The sequence below is a fragment of the Petromyzon marinus genome, chromosome 78 (assembly GCF_048934315.1).
Source record: "Petromyzon marinus isolate PM22_M1 ecotype Great Lakes invasive population chromosome 78, UKy_Petmar_22M1.pri1.0, whole genome shotgun sequence".
NCBI lineage: Eukaryota > Metazoa > Chordata > Hyperoartia > Petromyzontiformes > Petromyzontidae > Petromyzon > Petromyzon marinus.
This window is the reverse complement of record NC_133744.1, coordinates 2,296,504-2,315,056: the sequence shown is the minus strand read 5'-3', so window position 1 is coordinate 2,315,056 and position 18,553 is coordinate 2,296,504. Positions and strand designations below refer to the sequence as shown.

General features: G+C 48.4%; 1 protein-coding gene across 3 annotated transcripts in view; it reads left to right on the top strand.

Annotated features, from left to right (window-relative positions):
* Positions 1–18,553, top strand: part of LOC142907364 (adhesion G-protein coupled receptor F1-like) — a 51,460-nt gene that overhangs the window by 11,694 nt on the left and 21,213 nt on the right. For 2 of the 3 annotated variants that reach the window (XM_076056804.1, XM_076056805.1), the window contains exons 3-9: positions 991–2,550; positions 3,054–3,257; positions 4,191–4,409; positions 7,154–7,291; positions 8,071–8,252; positions 10,018–10,221; positions 11,365–11,530. In XM_076056804.1, coding sequence (XP_075912919.1) covers positions 991–2,550; positions 3,054–3,257; positions 4,191–4,409; positions 7,154–7,291; positions 8,071–8,252; positions 10,018–10,221; positions 11,365–11,530 — 2,673 coding nt within the window. Of the gene's footprint in view, positions 1–990; positions 2,551–3,053; positions 3,258–3,759; positions 4,410–7,153; positions 7,292–8,070; positions 8,253–10,017; positions 10,222–11,364; positions 11,531–18,553 lie in introns of those variants that run through there. The other variant, XM_076056806.1, reaches the window with a different exon arrangement.

Below are 18,553 nucleotides of genomic sequence, written 5' to 3'. Positions count from 1 at the left end.
TAACGTTGAAGTGTTGTGTAAAACTAATTATTACTGGCAAAGACTAATTAGAGAATCCATTGAAATTGAGAGAAATACAAATAACTTTAATCGCTCTGACAGCTACAGGCTTAGTGCGGCTTGGAAGCGTATTATTAAATAATACATATTACAATTCCTTATAGGGGAAACACATACTAATTAACGGATTACTAACGTAGCATATAATCACAATAACACACAATACAACTAATTACTAATCTACAACTCATTACTAATCATAACCATTGACTGATTACCAATCGATTATATAGTTAGAATACCCCCCCCCTGCCTCAAATCACTCCACCTGAATGAGTTAAATGATGACGTCACCCTGCTGCTCTATTTAAGACCGGGAGCAAGTGAGGGCTTTGCCATTCAGGCGAATTGCCCAATGATGCTGGATGCAATTACCAGCGAAACGTCGTACTCAAACTGTAAATGTTGTGGATTCACTCTTCAACACACCGGTGGGCTAAAATAGTGAACTATTTGTCTTTTGTCATCGTGACACTTTTTTGCTAATTGGCCGTGTCGGTTGGTGGAGGGTTACGACACATTTATAAATAACGCGATCTAACCCAAAAACCTTTATTATGAATAATATTGGTCGTGAAAGCCTACGTGTTAAACACACTTAACCCAGTTCTCAAGAACTTAGTTTTCAACTTAGATTTAAAAAATGTATAGCTTTAGTGGCTTCCTAATATTGAAAGGAAGAGCGTTCCAAACGGCCGCAGAAGTGCATCCGAAAGTGCGCGATGTGGTGACCATCTTTGTTCGATGGTGTGCCAAAAGCCACTGCTAGCAAGCATGACTGGAGTTTGCATGATGATGGTTTATGCTCCTTGATGATAAAAGTCAGCGTTGAGGCTGTGGGTAAACATTGACGCTGTGCATTAGCGCTGAGGCAGTGGGACAGCATTTTGTTGCCTCTTGCCTCCCATCCCTTCGCTCTCCCTCCCGCAGGCTGCGTGCAGGAGGCCGGCATGACACTCTGCTGGTGTGAGCAAGGCTCCGTGTGGAGCGCCTCGATGTGCAATTCGCTGGGACCCTGCTTCCTCCACTCAGCCTCGGCGCAAGGGAAGAGCCCCTGCGCGTGTGTCCGGCAGTCGCCTCCCGACAGCGAGCGCTGCCTTCCCGCCACCCAGGCTTCCTCCTCGGCAGGGCACGCAGATCCCGTCGTCCGCTGTCACGGGGGCGTACCCAATGGAGCCCTCGCGAGGAAAGAGAAAGGAGAAATTGCCGATGGGTGCGGGGAAGACAGCAGCAGTGGCGCAGAAGAATTTCAAGGCATTCGACGGCATGGGGAGGGTATCATTACGGTTGATGGTGGGAGAGAGCGCGACGTTCACCACGCGGAGGGAGCTGCCTTCGTTGGAGGAGTGAAAGAAGATGGTGACAATAGAGCTTCTATTGTCCAAGCTGAAAGAGATTCCGTTGACTTCGTTCCACCCAGGAAAGGACACGACGATGTCAGGCACTCCAGGGAAGATCGCATTGTTCCTCTGGAAGGAGACCGTGTTCTTGAAGCCAAAGGAGAGGAAGGTGAGGTCATTCGCAAGCGTAGGCAGGTTTTGCTTCCGGTCGAGGACCGCAATTCAGACTTCAGGGATCAAACGGATGACTACGACAGCACAGACGAATATGAGACGAGTCCCATGTCTACTTCAACATCGTCCATTCTGTCTTCACCATTATCATTGATGACACCAATCGGTTCAACGAACACTGCAGGACAACAAACTCGGAGTTCCACAGGCCAGGCAGGTCCTGGCCCCAGCATGGACTCCACTGGGATGACCACGGCCACCATCGTGGACGACGGAGACAGCACCGGCGAGTATGAGGACAGCACCAGCACGGCAGCAGCGAGCACGGACGGGGACACGGCAATGTTCGGTTCTACTCCGGCTGACCTTTCGCAATTGACCAAATCTCCTCCAACTGAAGTTTCGCCATTGACTGCTTCTACTGCTACTCCACAATGGACTTCCCACACAGTTTATACCACTGCTGATGTTGACCCTGTGACAGACTCCACCACAGGCTCCGATGTCACTTCAGAGATAGTTTCTGCAAGTCCAGGAGTCTCTCTCATTCCAACGCCAAATCTCTCTCCCGTTACAAGGCCGGATGTCTCTCTCATTACAACGCCAGATGTCTCTCCCATTACAAATCCAAATGTTTCTCTCATTACAAAGCCAGATGTCTCTCCGGTTACAAGGCCGGATGTCTCTCTCATTACAACGCCAGATGTCTCTCCCATTACAAATCCAAATGTTTCTCTCATTACAAAGCCAGATGTCTCTCCCGTTACAAGGCCGGATGTCTCTATCAATACAATGCCAGATGTCTCTCCCATTACGTCACTTGCCTCTCCCATTACAATCCCCGGTGGCTCTTCCGTTACAACGTCCCGTGTTTCTCCTTTTACAACACTTGGTGTCTCTTCCGTGACAAATCCAGGCATCACATCATCCACGGTGTCTCCCAATGCCTGCAAAGAAGGCAGCTCCCCCATACAATGTGAGTCGTGGCTGTGGGTCAATGCTGAGGATGTGGGTTTATTTCGAGGCTTTGGGGCAGTATTGAGAAGAAATAAAAATAAATTCTTGAATGAAACTGTATTCTTGAATTCTGAATATCGCTTCACAATTCGTAATGAATGCGTAAGGAAAACGAGACATAAATGGCCCTTGTGGTGAGCTGTGAATTTTTACCCTATAACTGAAAATCTCCACATTGTCCACAAACGCGGCGATAGAAAATAATCTATGCATGGCATTACTACTGCAATGCCTATCCAATTACGGATACGGCGTAGCTCTGTGGATTATGGTTGATGGGTAGGATTATGGCCTTTAGTTTTTCTGGTTTGGGTCCAGAAATATGGATTTTAATAGGGTTCGTGTTTCATGGCTAGGATCATGGGTTACGGACACTGTACATGAGCATGCATTTCTTACTATGCATCAGACGAAAATAACAGCTGCTGTTTCTTCGTGTTTTGGTGCGTGTCTTCCAACAAGGGAGAAACGTAAATCTGAGTGATGCCAGCATCAATGAGGGTGCCAATGTGACCCTGACTATGGCCGAGCCAGAAGTGGCACCGGAGTCGGTGATGTGGTGGAGTAACGACACAGTGGTGGTGAATGGAAGCGTGTTTACTCTAGGCGTCGCACCTGGAAAAGGACCCACACTTACGATAAAAGGCATCAACAAAAAACACCAGGGTGAGAGGAGGCATACTGCGTGTACTCATATCTGCGTGTACGAGTGTGTGTATGTGTCCATGGTAGTATAGCGGTTAGCTCACTTCGCTAAGAATCCAGCGACCCGAATTCGATTCCCCCTCACAGCCAACACCATTAACGATTATCTGAACAGGTCCAGATCCTCCCCTAAGTCGACTCAGTCTCAAATAAGTCCCTGGTGCGACGTGTAAATATCAGCACTGGGGAGACAACGGCGGTCGCGCATGGTGCTGGCCACCCATGCCCTCGTGTACCATGCCAGCCTTCATAGGTGTTCGCTAACAGCACTGCCCCAATTAAACCTGAGCTGGAGGCCCCAGGGTGGACAGGCGTTTAAGACGTCTTCTGGTCATACCCTATTTTACAGAGTTATACTGAACCCCCCTCTCTCGGGGTTCCTCCAGAAACAGGAGACCAATGTGGTTGGCCACGTGGTATGTTCGAACTCTCACTGCAGATAAGAAGCTGCCACTCCTGTGTTGAGAGATAGACCGGTACTGCCTGGAATTCTGTGCAATACAGCAGGTCCGGTGGACTGGTTCAGGCTCCAGTCACCATGGGGGGTGGACAGTGATCCACTTGAGGCAGGAAGCTACCAAACAATAGGGAGTGGCATTGCTTCTAAACAAATGTGTCCGTGGTGCTGGCCACCCACCCGTTCTTGTGCCGTGCCAGCCAGCACTTTCTCAAAATGTTTTTTTAAACGCGATACGGGTGATACCTGTCTATGTGTATGTGTCTGAATTAGTAGGAAGTGGTAGTATAATGGTTAAGGTACTGCTTTAGAAACCCGGCGACCTGAGTTCGAATACCGCTCACGGCTACCACCATCATCATCATCATCAATGACAAATATGTGAACCGGTCCTCGGCTCTCCTTTAGGTGGACTCAGCCTTTGTATTTGTGCACAGGAGTCTATTCTTGTGAGGCTTGTGTGGGAACCGTCCTGGTCAAGGGGAGCGTGACATTGCCAATCATCCTTGCGGTGCCGGTCGTGGACATCGAACAAAGCTCTCTGCCACAAATCAGCGTCGCATGCAGTGAGCCCACGACCCTGACCTGCTGCTTGACATCACTGGAGGGAAATATGACGGTCACGTGGAAGAACGAAACAGTCCAAACATCATCAGGTTTGCATCCATTTCTCGATTGTTCGCAAATTGTGAATTTAACTGTACACAACAGACGATGGTGGCCTTGTGTCTTTTTGTCCTTGTGGGTACCTTTCTTGGTATGCAGGAGGTCGTGGGTTTGATCCCGACCCTGATACCTGTATATTTGGATTTTGCGTCTTCTCCCCATGGTCGCGGGAATTTTTCTCCGGGTCTTCCAGTTTTTCTTCCAACATTTAGAATCAACGTGTATTTAATTTTGTTGGCTGCTATAAATTCCCACGTGATAAGCAATAATTTTAGCTGGGTTGCTTTTGAAAATTGCTTTTCCTGGTAAGATAAAAAAAAAGTTTAAATAGTTTTGTGGTATTTCTAGATTTGAAGCTTTCGTGACTGCAAGGATTCATACTCTTTGGTTTTATTTGGTAAAGTCACGTAGGTAAAACAAATGAAAATAAATTGAAATAAAATGAAAGAAGCAATTAAAACACGACGTTTCGGAGTCAAAGCAAGCTTCCGTCTTCAGGTGGGACCAGTCGCAGCAAAATCGCTGCACCAAGTGTTGGTGTAGCGATTTTCGCGAAATCGCTGCACCAAGTGAAGACGGAAGCTTGCTTTGCCTCCGAAACGTCGTGTTTTAATTCTTAAATTTTATTTCAATTTATTATAATTTGTTTTACCTACGTGACTTTACCGAATAGAATCAAAGAGTATAGTTTTGTGGTAGTCTCTCCACCTCTGTCCACCCGGCAGTGGTATCGATTGGTACAGCACGTTTGGGTTAATTAGCAGGTCGCGTTTGATGGATATAAAGTGTGAATACTCTCACCTCTTCCAAGGCCGTCTCACCAGTGGGTCAGAGGTCAAACATACCCTCTTTGATTATGCCTCCCTGGAGCTCTGACTAATTGGAGGCATTTCCTCCAGTGGTGTCGTGAGCGGGCGATGAAAAACAAACCCCAACTATTTTTTTTTCCAGGCAATGCCCACTGAGCTATGTAACTCTTTCAGAAGCAACCTGGCTATCACAAATGATAGCTCAACGAATTGGCTTATCATCATCTGGGAATGTATCTGTTTCTACAGACTCATAGAAACCCATAGACCCACAGAGACACATACTAAAACTATTTTATTTACCAAGAAAATCCCATTGAGCTGGAATATTCAGAAGCGACCGAGCTATCATAATGATTGCTTCACGAAATGGCTCATCATGTGTACATCTATAGTAGCCAAATACTCTTAAAACGCGTGACGTTGATTCTAAATCTGGAGGCGTAAAACCGGGAGACTTGGAGAAAAATTCACGTGACCACGGGAAGGGACACGCAAACTCCAAATATGCAGACAGCAGGGTCAGGATAGAACCCACGACCTCCTGCATACCAGGTGAGGTAGTTAACATATCCTAGCCACTGTGGCGTGATTGCAGGGATGTGCCTGTACCATATTTTGTATATTGTATGTATGTTGTATTTTTTGGCTTTGTACGAAACCAACCGTTCTTTGTTTTTTTCGGTAAAGTCACGTATAAATAAGAAATAATAAAATAACGGCGTTTCGGTTGCAACACAAGCAGCCATCATCAGGTACAGAAGAGCTAAATTTACGAGAGGGGAAACACATAACCTCAGATGTATATACAGACACCCAAGTAGGGGGAACTAACACAGATACAACAGGGGACACAGAGCGAGAAGCTCTTCTGTACCTGATGATGGCTGCTTGTGTTGCAACCGAAACGTCGTATGCTATTATGTTATTTTATTATTTCTTATTTATACGTGACTTTACCGAAAAAAACAAAGAGTAATTCCTGCAGTTATGAAAGCTTCAAATCAAGTCTGAACCACCTCTACGGGGAGGTATGAGGTCTGTGTCTTTGTGTTGTCTGTGCTTGTGTATCTGCCTTTGTGTCTTGGCTTGGATTTGTGTCTCTGTGCTGTCTCTGCCTGCGTGTGGGCCTTGGTGTTTCCGAGTGGGTGCTGCCGCGCCCCCTTTGCTCCATGCATACCTCATGCTAATTTTGTCCCATTATCTCTCAGCCTTACCTTCTCTGCCTATTTAAGGCGACTTCACTGTGTGCTTGTCTCTGCGCTGGTTCGCTCTACTTGGATGTCTGTGTGTTTGTGTGTGGTCTGTATTTTGAGTTTCATACTTGCAATTTAGCAATCTTTGAAATAGCGTGATCAACCGGACTATGCGTTAATTGTGTTTTGACCGACCGTCTGTGTTGCTTTATGTGGTTTCCAAATTTTACTAAACCCTGTCTGTTTGGTATGCTTCTCTCGCTGTGTCCCCTGTTGTATCTGTGTTAGTTCCCCCTACTTGGGTGTCTGTATATACATCTGAGGTTATGTGTTTCCCCTCTAGTAAATTTAGCTCTTCTGTACCTGATGATGGCTGCTTGTGTTGCAACCGAAACGTCGTATGCTATTATGTTATTTTATTATTATTTATACGTGACTTTACCGAAAAAAACTAAGAGTAATTCCTGCAGTCATGAAAGCTTCAAATCAAGTCCCAACCGTGCTAATCGGAAGTGTGGCAGGCCAACACAAAAAAAACAGTTCCAAATAAATTTTCAATCTATATGATTTAACAGTGCATAGCTTCAGCAATGGCTTCTTAATATCGGATGGAAGAGCGCTCCAAACGGCCAAGGAGAGCATCTGAACGTGCCACGGGATGCAGTGACTGTTTTTGTTCGATGATGCAAATGTTGCCTCCGTGTCTCTGTCTTTGTTGTGTGCTTTCAGTGACTGCCAGCAGCCTTTGTTCGACTTACAAAGCTACCATCAGTAACCCGTGCCAGGATACCGTATACACATGCACATTCTCCAATGAAGTTGGTGCGACTTCATATGCAATTGCAGTTTATTACATTCCGACCAATGGTGAGTTATTCGTCTGCATTACAGAACGCACACATTTGTCCAAAGTTTGGACAACTGTTATTGTCATATCTGGGTTGGAGCATCCAGCATCTATTTGCTGTATCTAATAGATGTAAATGTTCAGTCGCCTCCCTATCACTCTTCTTTCGCTACTACCGTGGTTACTGTTCACCCGAACGTCACTCATTTATTCTCCACCCATGTTGAGAACTCGGTCTATCAGACTGTCTATTTTTCGTCATCCACACCATGTATAACCAGCACCACACTACAGGTCACAACAACATACTCACCCACTCAACCACACAACCACCCACTCACTCACTTACTCACCCACTGACCCACCTATATCAACTCAAGGGTAGTGAGTTTATGGTCGGAGCCCGGTCACCAATCACTGCATAAAACTGTCATCGTATTTAATTTGGTTCTGCACAAAAATGCAAATGCTGCGACTTTTAAGCGACGAACATTACTCTCATATAGCAGGGTGGGTGAGAATGTGCTGCCCCTCTATTGTGTGCTGACCAGAGAAGGGATCTCAGGGGCAGCTCTGTGATATCCGCTTCTATGGGCAATTCTCTGACATGATGAAGGTGGGGGTGTGAGGAAAGGCAGCCACACGGAGCAATCCAAAAGGCTTCCTCCTGTGGCATGACGCCCAGACACCCAATCGGCGTCAGAATCCGAAGCTGGAGCCACCACCTCCACAAACAAAACCAACCACAACCCCAACGTGAGTGCATCTGGCCCCGCTGTCTCGCCATTTTGCCTTTCAGATAAAACGTGCCCCTCGAACGACCCGTGGCCAGAGACAAAGAGGAATGGTGTCGCGCACGTCAGGTGCCCTCCGGGCTACAGGGGCACTGCCCTGAGGCGCTGCTCAGCCGACGGCGTCTGGGGTGCGATCTTCAAGAACTGCACCTCAAACCGTTTCACCAATGTCGAAGGCAAAGTGCAGGTCTGTTTTCGCGCATGCTGTGCATTCGTGCTATGCGGTCACTCCCTGACACGTTAGCACACTACTGACCGTAGCGCTGGCACCGACGTTGGCACTGACACGGACACCAACGCTAGCACTCGCCAAAACCACTGGCGGGACGCTGACCCCAGACGGTGATCCAAATGCTGACCAGAGGTTCTGATCCCAGATGCTAACCCCAAATGCTGACCCCACTCACCTCATTTGCTGATATCAGACGCTGACCCCAGATGATAACCCCAGATCCTGACTTCAGACACTGACCCCAGATACTGACCTCAGACACTCACCCCAGGCACTCATGCCAGACGCTGACCCCAGAAACTGACACTGACCCAGACGCTGACCTGAGATGCTGACCCCAAACACTGGCCCAGATGCTGACCACAGATGCTAACCCCAGACATTGACCCGAACCATAACTGTAGCATAGTCCTCAATGTAGCACTGACTCTGATCCTAATGCCAACACTGACCCAAACAATAGCCACTAGCCCTAACCCGAGCACAAACAGTAAATCTAACCTTAATCCAAATCTAAACCTAACTTAGCATCAACACTATCCACTGCACTAGATCTACAGTAACCGTAAAAACACCAACACTGATCAAAACCCTAGTCTTACTCCAAACAGTAATGCTAGCACTAACTTCAACACCGACCTTAACCCTAACATAAACCCCTAAGCCTATCCCTGCAGCTAGGTTTGGTGGATCGTCGCATAAATGTTGTACAACTGCTTTTCAATGGGCGTCGAGGATGAGCTGTACCCTGGCTCACCAGTAGAAAGCGGTGGTATAGAAAGCTAATCTCTTGTTTTCCATCTGTACGGAGATGTAGATTAATTGCCCTCTTGAAGGCACGCACGCACGCGTGGGTCTTTTCCTCCTAATTGTACAACACACACACACACGACTCATCAAATGGCTGGAAACATATTCAAGTGAAAAATAAAACACAAATCATGGTTCCTATGATACAGTGTGGCTCTCCTGCATGGGTAAATACAGCAGTCCCTCGTTTAACGGGGTAGTAGTGGGAGAAGCGTTCCTATAAAGTGCCACAGTAAGTGAAAAGCGCGTGAAGTGAAAACAATTTCCGCGTAATTTAGTGATAACGTTTAGTGAAATACGATGTACTACTACGCACATTACGCAGTGAGATGGCGGGACAAATAACTAAGGGTACGCCACCGCACTGATGTAGGATTCCACGTTACTGTATCATTCCACATACTGTATCATTCCGTGTATCGTATTGTTTCGCGTTACTGTATCTTTCCGCATACTCTATCATTCTGCGTTACTCTATAATACCACGTACTATATCATTCCACGTATTGTATCCTACCACTCAGCCATGCAGCTCAAGAAAGTATTCACTCATCAATCACTCAGAAACTGCATCATAGCGCAAGTTCCGTGTTATAATGGTACGTGTTCTGCGTCATAATGGCACGTTACATGTTGTAATGGCGCGCGTTCCATGTTATAATGGTACACGCGGTTTCGTGTCGTAATGATGCGCCTTCCACATCATAACGGTGCACATTCCGTGTTGTGTGGAAAGTGTTACCAAATGGAAGAACCGCGTCATAACAATAACGTGTCATCCGTGAACACCACGCATCAAGCAAGGACTTGCCATCGAAGTTATAACAAAAATTAAGTAACTAACCCCCGGAACAGAACCTAACTCGGACCCTATATCCCTATTGCTCTCCCCTTCTGTTGGTATGGGCAGCTAATGGAGGACGGTATCGGGAACCCCACAGAGTTGGTCCCACAACTCCTAGCGGAGATGAAGACGATCACGCAGGTACCAGAGCCCAGCAGCCAGGAACAAACCCTGCTGATGGGGGATGTGCGTTCGGCCCATGCCTCCCTGGACAAGATCATACACGTGGCGTCGGCCAGAGATGTCCGGTTCAACAAGAACGTATCCAAGGTGAGCTCTGGAAGGAGATCATGAGAAAGAGTGGGTGGGGGGGTTCTATGGGCGGTGTTGAGTCTATGGGTGGTGCTGAGTCTATGGGCGGTGTTGAGTCGATGGGCGGTGCTGAGTCTATGGGCGGTGCTGAGTCTATGGGCAGTGCTGAGTCTATGGGCAGTGCTGAGTCTATGGGCAGTGCTGAGTCTATGGGCAGTGCTGAGTCTATGGGCAGTGCTGAGTCTATGGGCAGTGTTCAGTCTATGGGCTGTGTTCAGTCTATGGGCAGTGCTGAGTCTATGGGCAGTGCTGAGTCTATGGGCAGTGCTGAGTCTATGGGCAGTGCTGAGTCTATGGGCAGTGCTGAGTCTATGGGCAGTGCTGAGTCTATGGGCAGTGCTGAGTCTATGGGCAGTGCTGAGTCTATGGGCAGTGTTGTCTATGGGCGGTTCTGAATCCATTGGCGGTGTTGAGATTGGGCAATGGGAGAAGGAAGCAAAGGGAGAGACGGAGAAAAGATTTGGAGTGAAAAGGACGAGAAGAGAGGACGTGGAAGGCAATGAAAGAGGCGAGATGAGGTGCAGCAAGGCCATAAAGAGATTTAAATACTTGTGTCAGGTATTTGAAAAGAGAATGGTGGAGTGAACGGGGGAAGCCAGCGGAGTTGAAGGAGGAGGAGAGGCTAAGGGTGATAATTAAAGGTGAGATTTAAAATAACTCGTGCAGAATAAGTATTTTGAATTTGGAGTGACAGCAGAGATGGGCAGGCTAAGAAGAAGAAAGGTTAGAGATCAGAAAATGAACCCGGAGTTTGGTGACAGAAATTGAAATAAGGCAGATTTTCCTGATGTTAAACAGATGAAAGCGCCAGACGCCAGTAGTAGTGGAGATGTGGGTGGAACATGTAATTGAAGAATCAAAGGTGACACCGAAGTTGAGGGCAGAGGAAGCAGGAGTGGGGGAGAGGGGGTAGAAGGAGCAGGTTGGGACGACAGGAGGAGAACGAGAGGCCGGAAATGTTTTATTGATGTTTTGGACGGATTTAGAATTATGGTGGTAATGGTAGTGGTGGTGAGGTGCTGGTGGTGATGATGATCATCATGGTGATGGTGTTGGTGGCGTTGACTGCGATGGCGCTGTTGTCTTGTATCACCAACACAGGATTTCCTGGACTCTGCGAGTAATCTCCTTGATGGGTCCGTAAAAGAATCCTGGTCACAGCTGGAGTTCATGGGCAGTATGGACAGCTCAAGCCTCCTCCAGACCACTGAGGACTTTACGCACCTCATTGATGCTGAAGAATTCTTCTCCAGTGCTCGGACCTTAGGTGGGGAAGGTTTGTTCACAAAGGCATTGGATGTCGCAGTCCAGAGAAGTCTGTCTGTAAAGAATCTGGATTTTTTTTTTTGTCTCCGGCATCAAATGTTCTGGGGTTGTGCCTTGACTCATGATGTGGGCAGAGGGTCGGAATACCTTTGCAGTGGTTGGAGCTGAGTAGAGGGTGGAGCTACTTGAGTAGTGGGTGGAGCTACTTGAGTAGTGGGTGGAGCTACCTGAATAGTTGGTGGGGGTACTTGAGTAGTGGGTGGGGGTACTTGAGTAGTGGGTGGGGGTACTTGAGTAGTGGGTGGGGCTACTTGAGTAGTGGGTGGGGCTACTTGATTAGTGGGTGGGGCTACCTGAGTAGTGGGTGGAGCTTCTTTTATTGGTTTGTAGCCTAGGTTTGTAAGTTCGTAGTCCAGGTTTATGGGTTCATAGCCCAGGTTTATGGGTGCGTAGCCAAGGTTTATAGGTTCATAGTCCATATTTGTGGGTTCGTAGTCCAGGTTTATGGGTTTGTAGCACGGGTTTATTTGTGAGTAGCCTAGGTTTATGGGTTCGTAGCCGAGGTTTATGGGTGCATAGCCCAGGTTTATGGGATCATTGCCTAGGTTTTTGAGTATCAGCCTAGGTTTATGGGTTCATAGCCCAGGTTTTTGGGTTCTTAGCCTAGGTTTGTGCTTTTGTTGTATCAGGATTCTACATCCAGCTGATACAGCAAAGGGGGTGTTCGTGGAGCAGCGTTCTGGTAGACGTTGTTTTCAAATTAAGTGCACCATGAACCCCCATCTCATACAAGTAGAATGTAGCTCTCAGAGATACCGTCTTGTTCAGTTACTGTATATGTATATTTATTATGAATAAAATCCGCCGAATCACTGATAACTTAATAGTTATGCAATTTATAATGCACACAAATTTGCGGACGTAATGGCCGCAACACAGAGGCTCGGCGCCAAGCTCAGGGTCGCTCGAAAGCATGGTTATAGAGGTGAGTTTTAAGTGTCTTTTGAAGGAGGCGATTGAGGTGATACTGCGAATGTGCAGAGGTATAGCGTTCCAGACTGTTGGGGCTGCCACCGAGAAGTGGCGCATAGACATGACCATCCTGGATCTTGGTATCAAGAGGAGGTCGTGAGTCGTGCTGCGCAGGCATCTGCCGTGTGCTGAGCTGCAAGTCGTCAGCAAGGAAGAAAGGTATGGCGGGCAGGCATACGTGAAGGCGTGGTGGCAGAGGCAGGCGATCTTGTATATGACCCTGCTGGCGATGGGTAGCCAGTTGAGGGCACGGATACAGGCAAGCGAGTCGAGTCGGGGATGAGTGTGGCCAATGACGATGTGTGCCAGGTTGTTTTGTAGTCTTTGAAGTTTTTTTTAGGTTACCAGTGGAGGTCCGGACTAGGACGGAGTTGCAATAGTCAAGGCGAGACCCAACTATGCAACATGCCAATGTGTTGGCAATTTCGGTGAAGATGAGAGCACGTAGGTGTCCGAGAGCCTTCAGGTGAAAGTTACATGAACTGATGATGTGATTGGTTTGACGGTCGAAGGATAAAGTTGAATCTAGGATGACACCGAGGTAGGTGAAGTGATCGGTGAACCTGATGCTGTGACCAAAGATGTGTTTGTGTGTTGGGAGTGCTGATGAGTTGAGACGTTGCTTGGTACCTAACATGATGGCCACTGACTTTTTCGGATAAAGGGCTAGGATGTGTGCAGTGAACCACTGTTGCAAGGTGGTGGTACATTCCGAGAGCCTCTAGAATCTCGATGCATTGCTAGAATCGATGGCGGTGAATAGAATAGTGTCGTCCGCGTACGAGTGGTGCTTAACACCGAAGCTTGCGATGAGTCGGCCGATCGGGGAAGTGTAGGCTGTGAAGAGCAGGGGACCTAGGATGGAGCCCTGGGGAACCCTGCATAATGCTTTTGTTTCAGGTGATGTGGACGTGCCCAACTTGACTGAAAATTGTCGGTCAGAAAGGTACGAAACTATCCACTTGAGTGCTGAACCACAAATACCAAAGTCGGATGGTTGATGGTGTCAAAAGCTGACGAAATGTCCAGACTTACAAGTGCAACAATGGAGCCAGAATCAATAATCGTTAAAATGTCATTGCGCACTCTAGTGTGCTGTTTCTGTGGAGTAGTTCTGATGGTAAGCTGACTGGAAGCAGCAGTAGTTTGCGGAGGAGGTGATGTGTGGTTTTAGCTGGGCGAGGGCTAGTCATTCAAGGAGTTTAGAGAGGTTCGAGAGATTAGTGATGGGACGATAACTAGATGGGTCATCCGGGTCGAGAAACCAGGCCAGATTTGAGGTTGAATGGAAAACACCCCATAGAGAATGAGGCATTTGCGATGTTCCTGATCATGATGGCGAGTTCTGGAGCACATTGCTTGAACAAGGAACCTGGGATCATATCGAGTGGAGATGACTTCAATTGAAGTTATTCAATTAAAGAGAAAACGTATTTTGTAGACACCGGCTTGAGCATAGGAAACTGGAGCGGGGTACAATGGTGCGATGTGTGGATAGACGTTTAGGAGTTTGCGATGGTGATCAGCTTGTTGGTGAAGTAAGTATTAAAAGAGGTGGCAAGTTTCAGTGATGCCAGGGGATCGCTAAGGTGAGGGACCATGGTGCTACTGGGATGTAGAAGACCCTTGAGGGTTTTCCATAGAATGCACGGTTTTCCGGTTGCTGTTTTGATGCGTTTTTCAATGTAGGAGGAACGTGAGACGAGGATAAGTTTGTTAGTTTTCCTGCAGGCAACTCTGTAGGCAAGTCGATCAGCAGGTAGACCACTGCGGGATGCGATACTTTCGAGGCGCCTCCTGGTTCGCTTAGCAATGATGGCATCTCTTGAGAGCCAGTGAGTGTCGTGGGAAGACTGCCTAGCGGTTCGTGATTTTAATGGAGCCAGTTTGTTCAGCGCCGCCCTCATGTCAGCTTCTAGTTGGAGAGCGCAGACGGTTGGATCCGATGATGGGGATAACATTGAAGGCGAATTTGCGAGGAGGTGGTGTAAAGCAGAAAACTCGATACCCTTGAAATTACGGCAGTTGCGGGTGAATGTGGTGGTGGTTGGCTTGGGAATTTGGAGGGAAAAAGGTATGAGGCGGTGGTCAGAGTAACCAGTTTGGAAAACTCCCAGTGCAATGATGCGTCGATGCTGGTCAGGTTCCAGAACCAGGTCGAGCATGCTCTCAACATTTGTTGAGGAAGCTGTGGTGGGGCCTGAGTTTGTGATGACCAGGTTGTGGCAGGCCAAGGTTGACTCAAGGTGACTATCGATGGAGGCTGGGGTATTCCCAGGGCAATTAAAGTCACCTGTAAGCACGAGCCTGTGAGATGGGTTAGGAATGAGGTAAAGGAATTCCGAAAGCTCGTTTAAGAAGTTATTGATGCTGCCATCTGGAGGGCGATAGATGGAAATGATGGAAAAGGTGTTGGTAGTGAGGGACTCAGACTGGACCTCAAAGGTGGTGGGAGCTATCGCTAGATAGAGCTCTTTAATTTTCAAGTGAGCATTGTAAACGACCGCTAAGCCACCAGCCCGCTGGTTAGTTGCGCGAGGTTATTGAAGAACTTTGTATCCCGGGGGCGCAACTTCCAGAGAGATGGCTGGCGGGGAGTCATGCCTACAGCAGGTCTCAGTAATGAGCAAAAGGTCGATGTGGTGATCCGAGATGGTATTGTGAATCAGGGCTGATTTGTTGGTAATGGAGCGTGAGTTGAGTAGGCTGAGGCAGATGTGTGAAGTAACAAGTAACCGCAAGTGACTATATACACTTGGGTAAACTAGATAACTCTATTCTGAGACAGCATAACTCTAGCCTTCCAAGACTACAAGGTGCCCACTCCAGAATGATGAAGACGACCCGCTCCAAGGTGACGACGGCGATGGCAGTTCCCCCACAACAGCAGCCAAGAGCACCCGTTCACGCCGGCTCTTATCCCTCTCACGACCCGGCCACGCCCCTATTCCCGAACCTTCTCTCACCGCACCTGGACCTGTCTGTCACTGCCCTTATTACATTTTATGACCGTTTGATCCCGTGCTTCCCCTCACGCGACCCTGTCAAAGCCTCTCACATCAATCATTATTAGTGACCACTTAGGTCCCACATTACCCTAACGTGACCCTGTCTGTTCCCGTTATGTTAATTAGTAACTATGGCCACGGGGAGTCGTACTGTCCCCACATAACCCCATACTGTCCTTACATCACCTCCCCCTCTCTTAAAAACATAGCCGTCCCGGCTAACACAATTTCAAAATAACCTCTTTTAGGCCGAACTGTATGCTTAACGCAATGCAATGTATAAACAATGTTTCAGGACCGAAGAGCAGGAAAATAATAAATACTACTCATCAGAAGAACAATGAGAACAACAACACCAAAACCCATACAATGCATGCGATGCAATTCCCGCGATCGTCACAATGAGCAACGGATATTTCGAACATGTGATCGTCCTTCTACACCCAACCAAAAACACTTTCACCGGTGATCTGTCACCAAAATTTCAAACCCCTTGACCAAGTCCTTGACGCCGGCCCTTCTCCCTGGGTGGATTTGTGGCCTTCTCCGGCCAAGAGGGCTTGCACTCAAGCCCGGGGGGGGGGGGGGTTTGAGATCATCGGATGCCTTCACAGGAGAGGATGACAGGTCCTCTGCCGGTTGCCCCTCGTATGTAGCTGGCCTTCGGGGCACCCCTGACGTCAGGGATTCGTAAACTGCAGGTGGTAGAACACATTTCCCTCGGCATCCAATTACTCTGGCCTACCGCCCCGGCCCGTACGACACCCCAGACCCCGACCGCACAAACACTGGGGATGAATAACCCATTTCGGGGATGAATATGCGGCCCTAAGCGCGACTTGTGGACAACCCAGCGGCGACATCCCACTCGCTCTCACAGACACCGTGGCCCTCGAATTTGTACGACCTCCACCGGCCATCTCCTTGGCCGGTCAAATATCGGGGATGTATGCAATGGTAATTTTCAAAAGTTTAGCCATGTTCTATCCCTTAATAGCCCTTAGCTGCCTCGCATACTTACGATACATCATCCAGCGTGATCCGCAGGTTTACTGGCAAAAAAGGTCTCTCCCTTCCCAAGGCCAGACCCCATCGGACATCAATAGGGGTGTACTTCCACAGCCAAACTTCACGCAATAGGGATTGCACTCAACCCATTGTGCCCTGGACAACTTAGGTTTCACCTCGCACAACTCATCCTTCCATGCTTCGTCAGCTTTCGCAGCATGCATCATACCCATCTCTGCGGTGGAGCCGACCACATCGCTCCCCGCTAACATCGCATAAGCTAACATCATTCTCACCTGAACCACCGCGAATTCCATATCCCTAATAGAGACTTCCACGAACGGTTCCTACTCTCCCCTTAACAGTGTCAGCACCCCGAGCGGTGTGAGCCCACGGCCCTTCCACTCTAGACGGGCCAAGGAGGACCTCCGCCGCTGGCCCACCAGGTCAAACCGTCTGCAACAACGCAACGGGACCATTACCCCTGAGCAGTGTGAGCCCACAGCCCACTGCTCCAGATGGGCCAAGGAGGACCTCAACCTCCGGACCGTCAGGTCAAACCGTATGCGGCAATGCAACGGGACCACTACCTCTGGTCCAACACCAGTGGAGACTAGGCTCTAAGAAAAGCCATCTCGGGTGTGGACCAATCAATTTCAAGGACAGTGCATATCATTATCAGAGTTGTGTCTTTTTGTTTGCATTTTGACTACTTGTGTTGTGGTTATTGCAAACATGATCCCGTGTATTCTTGGATCTTTCGGTAAAGTCACTTAGAAGGGAAACAATAAAATAAAAAAATATAATATTATTTTATTGTTTCCCTTCTCCGTGACTTTACCGAAAGAACCAAGAATATGAATCCTTGCAGTTACGAAAGCTTTAAATCAAAATTTATGATCCCTTGTATAAAGGTGTCAGTTTTGGTGGCAGATAAAAGGGGAAAAACCTATAACTATATCTTGCTACTGGCAAAGGAGGTCTCATAATGTGGGACCACTACCCCTCGAGCCATATGGGCCTATGGGCCACCACTCTAGACGGGCCAAGGAGGACCTCTGTCCCCAGGACAGCCAGGTCAAACAGTCTGCTACAAAATGACAGGACCACTACCTACGCATCAGGCGGGATTTACAAAGATTCCTTGAACAGAAACCTGAACCGAAGTACTCTACTCGCCGATGCGGGGAGTCCACGTAACATTCGTGGCCCCGATGGCATCTGACCACAACCCTGGTTGGCAACAATTTGCAGGGGCATCCTGCTCAGAAATCCATGCCCCCGGAGATAGGCCACAGCCAGCGTCTTAAACCCAACACAGGCTCCATATCTCAATCTTTCCTCACTCTGAAACAGGCTACAATTCCCAACTCCCCGCGATCGCCGCTACGCACGCAATCCCCATAGGCGAATCACGACGATCCCATATTTTAAAAGCAACGTCAAAAAACTTCAGAATCAAAAGTAGCCAAGGCACCCGTGTCCCCACACTTTACACAAACCCTGACTCTTCTCAATGAACCAGCTGCTGCTGCTTCTACTCGGCACGGCAGCTTTCGCCACTGTGCCCGAGTTTGGCCTCTATGACACCCGATGACCCAGATGCGTAAGGTGATTTTTAGTGGTCGGGTGTCTGGTGCATGGTGACTCGCCTGGGCTGGGCCGTGGCTGTCAATGAGGCGGTGGATGCGAGGGGCTCCACGATGTCCCCGCGAATCTTGGCATCCCCGCGTGAAGTGTCGAAGCTGGCCGCAGTGGAAGCAGGCGAGCCTGGGCACCCATGGCGAAGGTGCCAATTCGGGCTGGGATCGCCACTCTCAGTGCCATCCCGGCATCCCTCCTCGCCGCCGGTCCCCTCTGCAATCCGTTTATTCTACCAACGGCTCCAAGACAACATTTGATGGTCGCCCTGTACACTTGTCCCCAGTCCAAGAATTTCCTGTCCATGCAGCCACCCAAGTCCGTTTTCGCAAGGT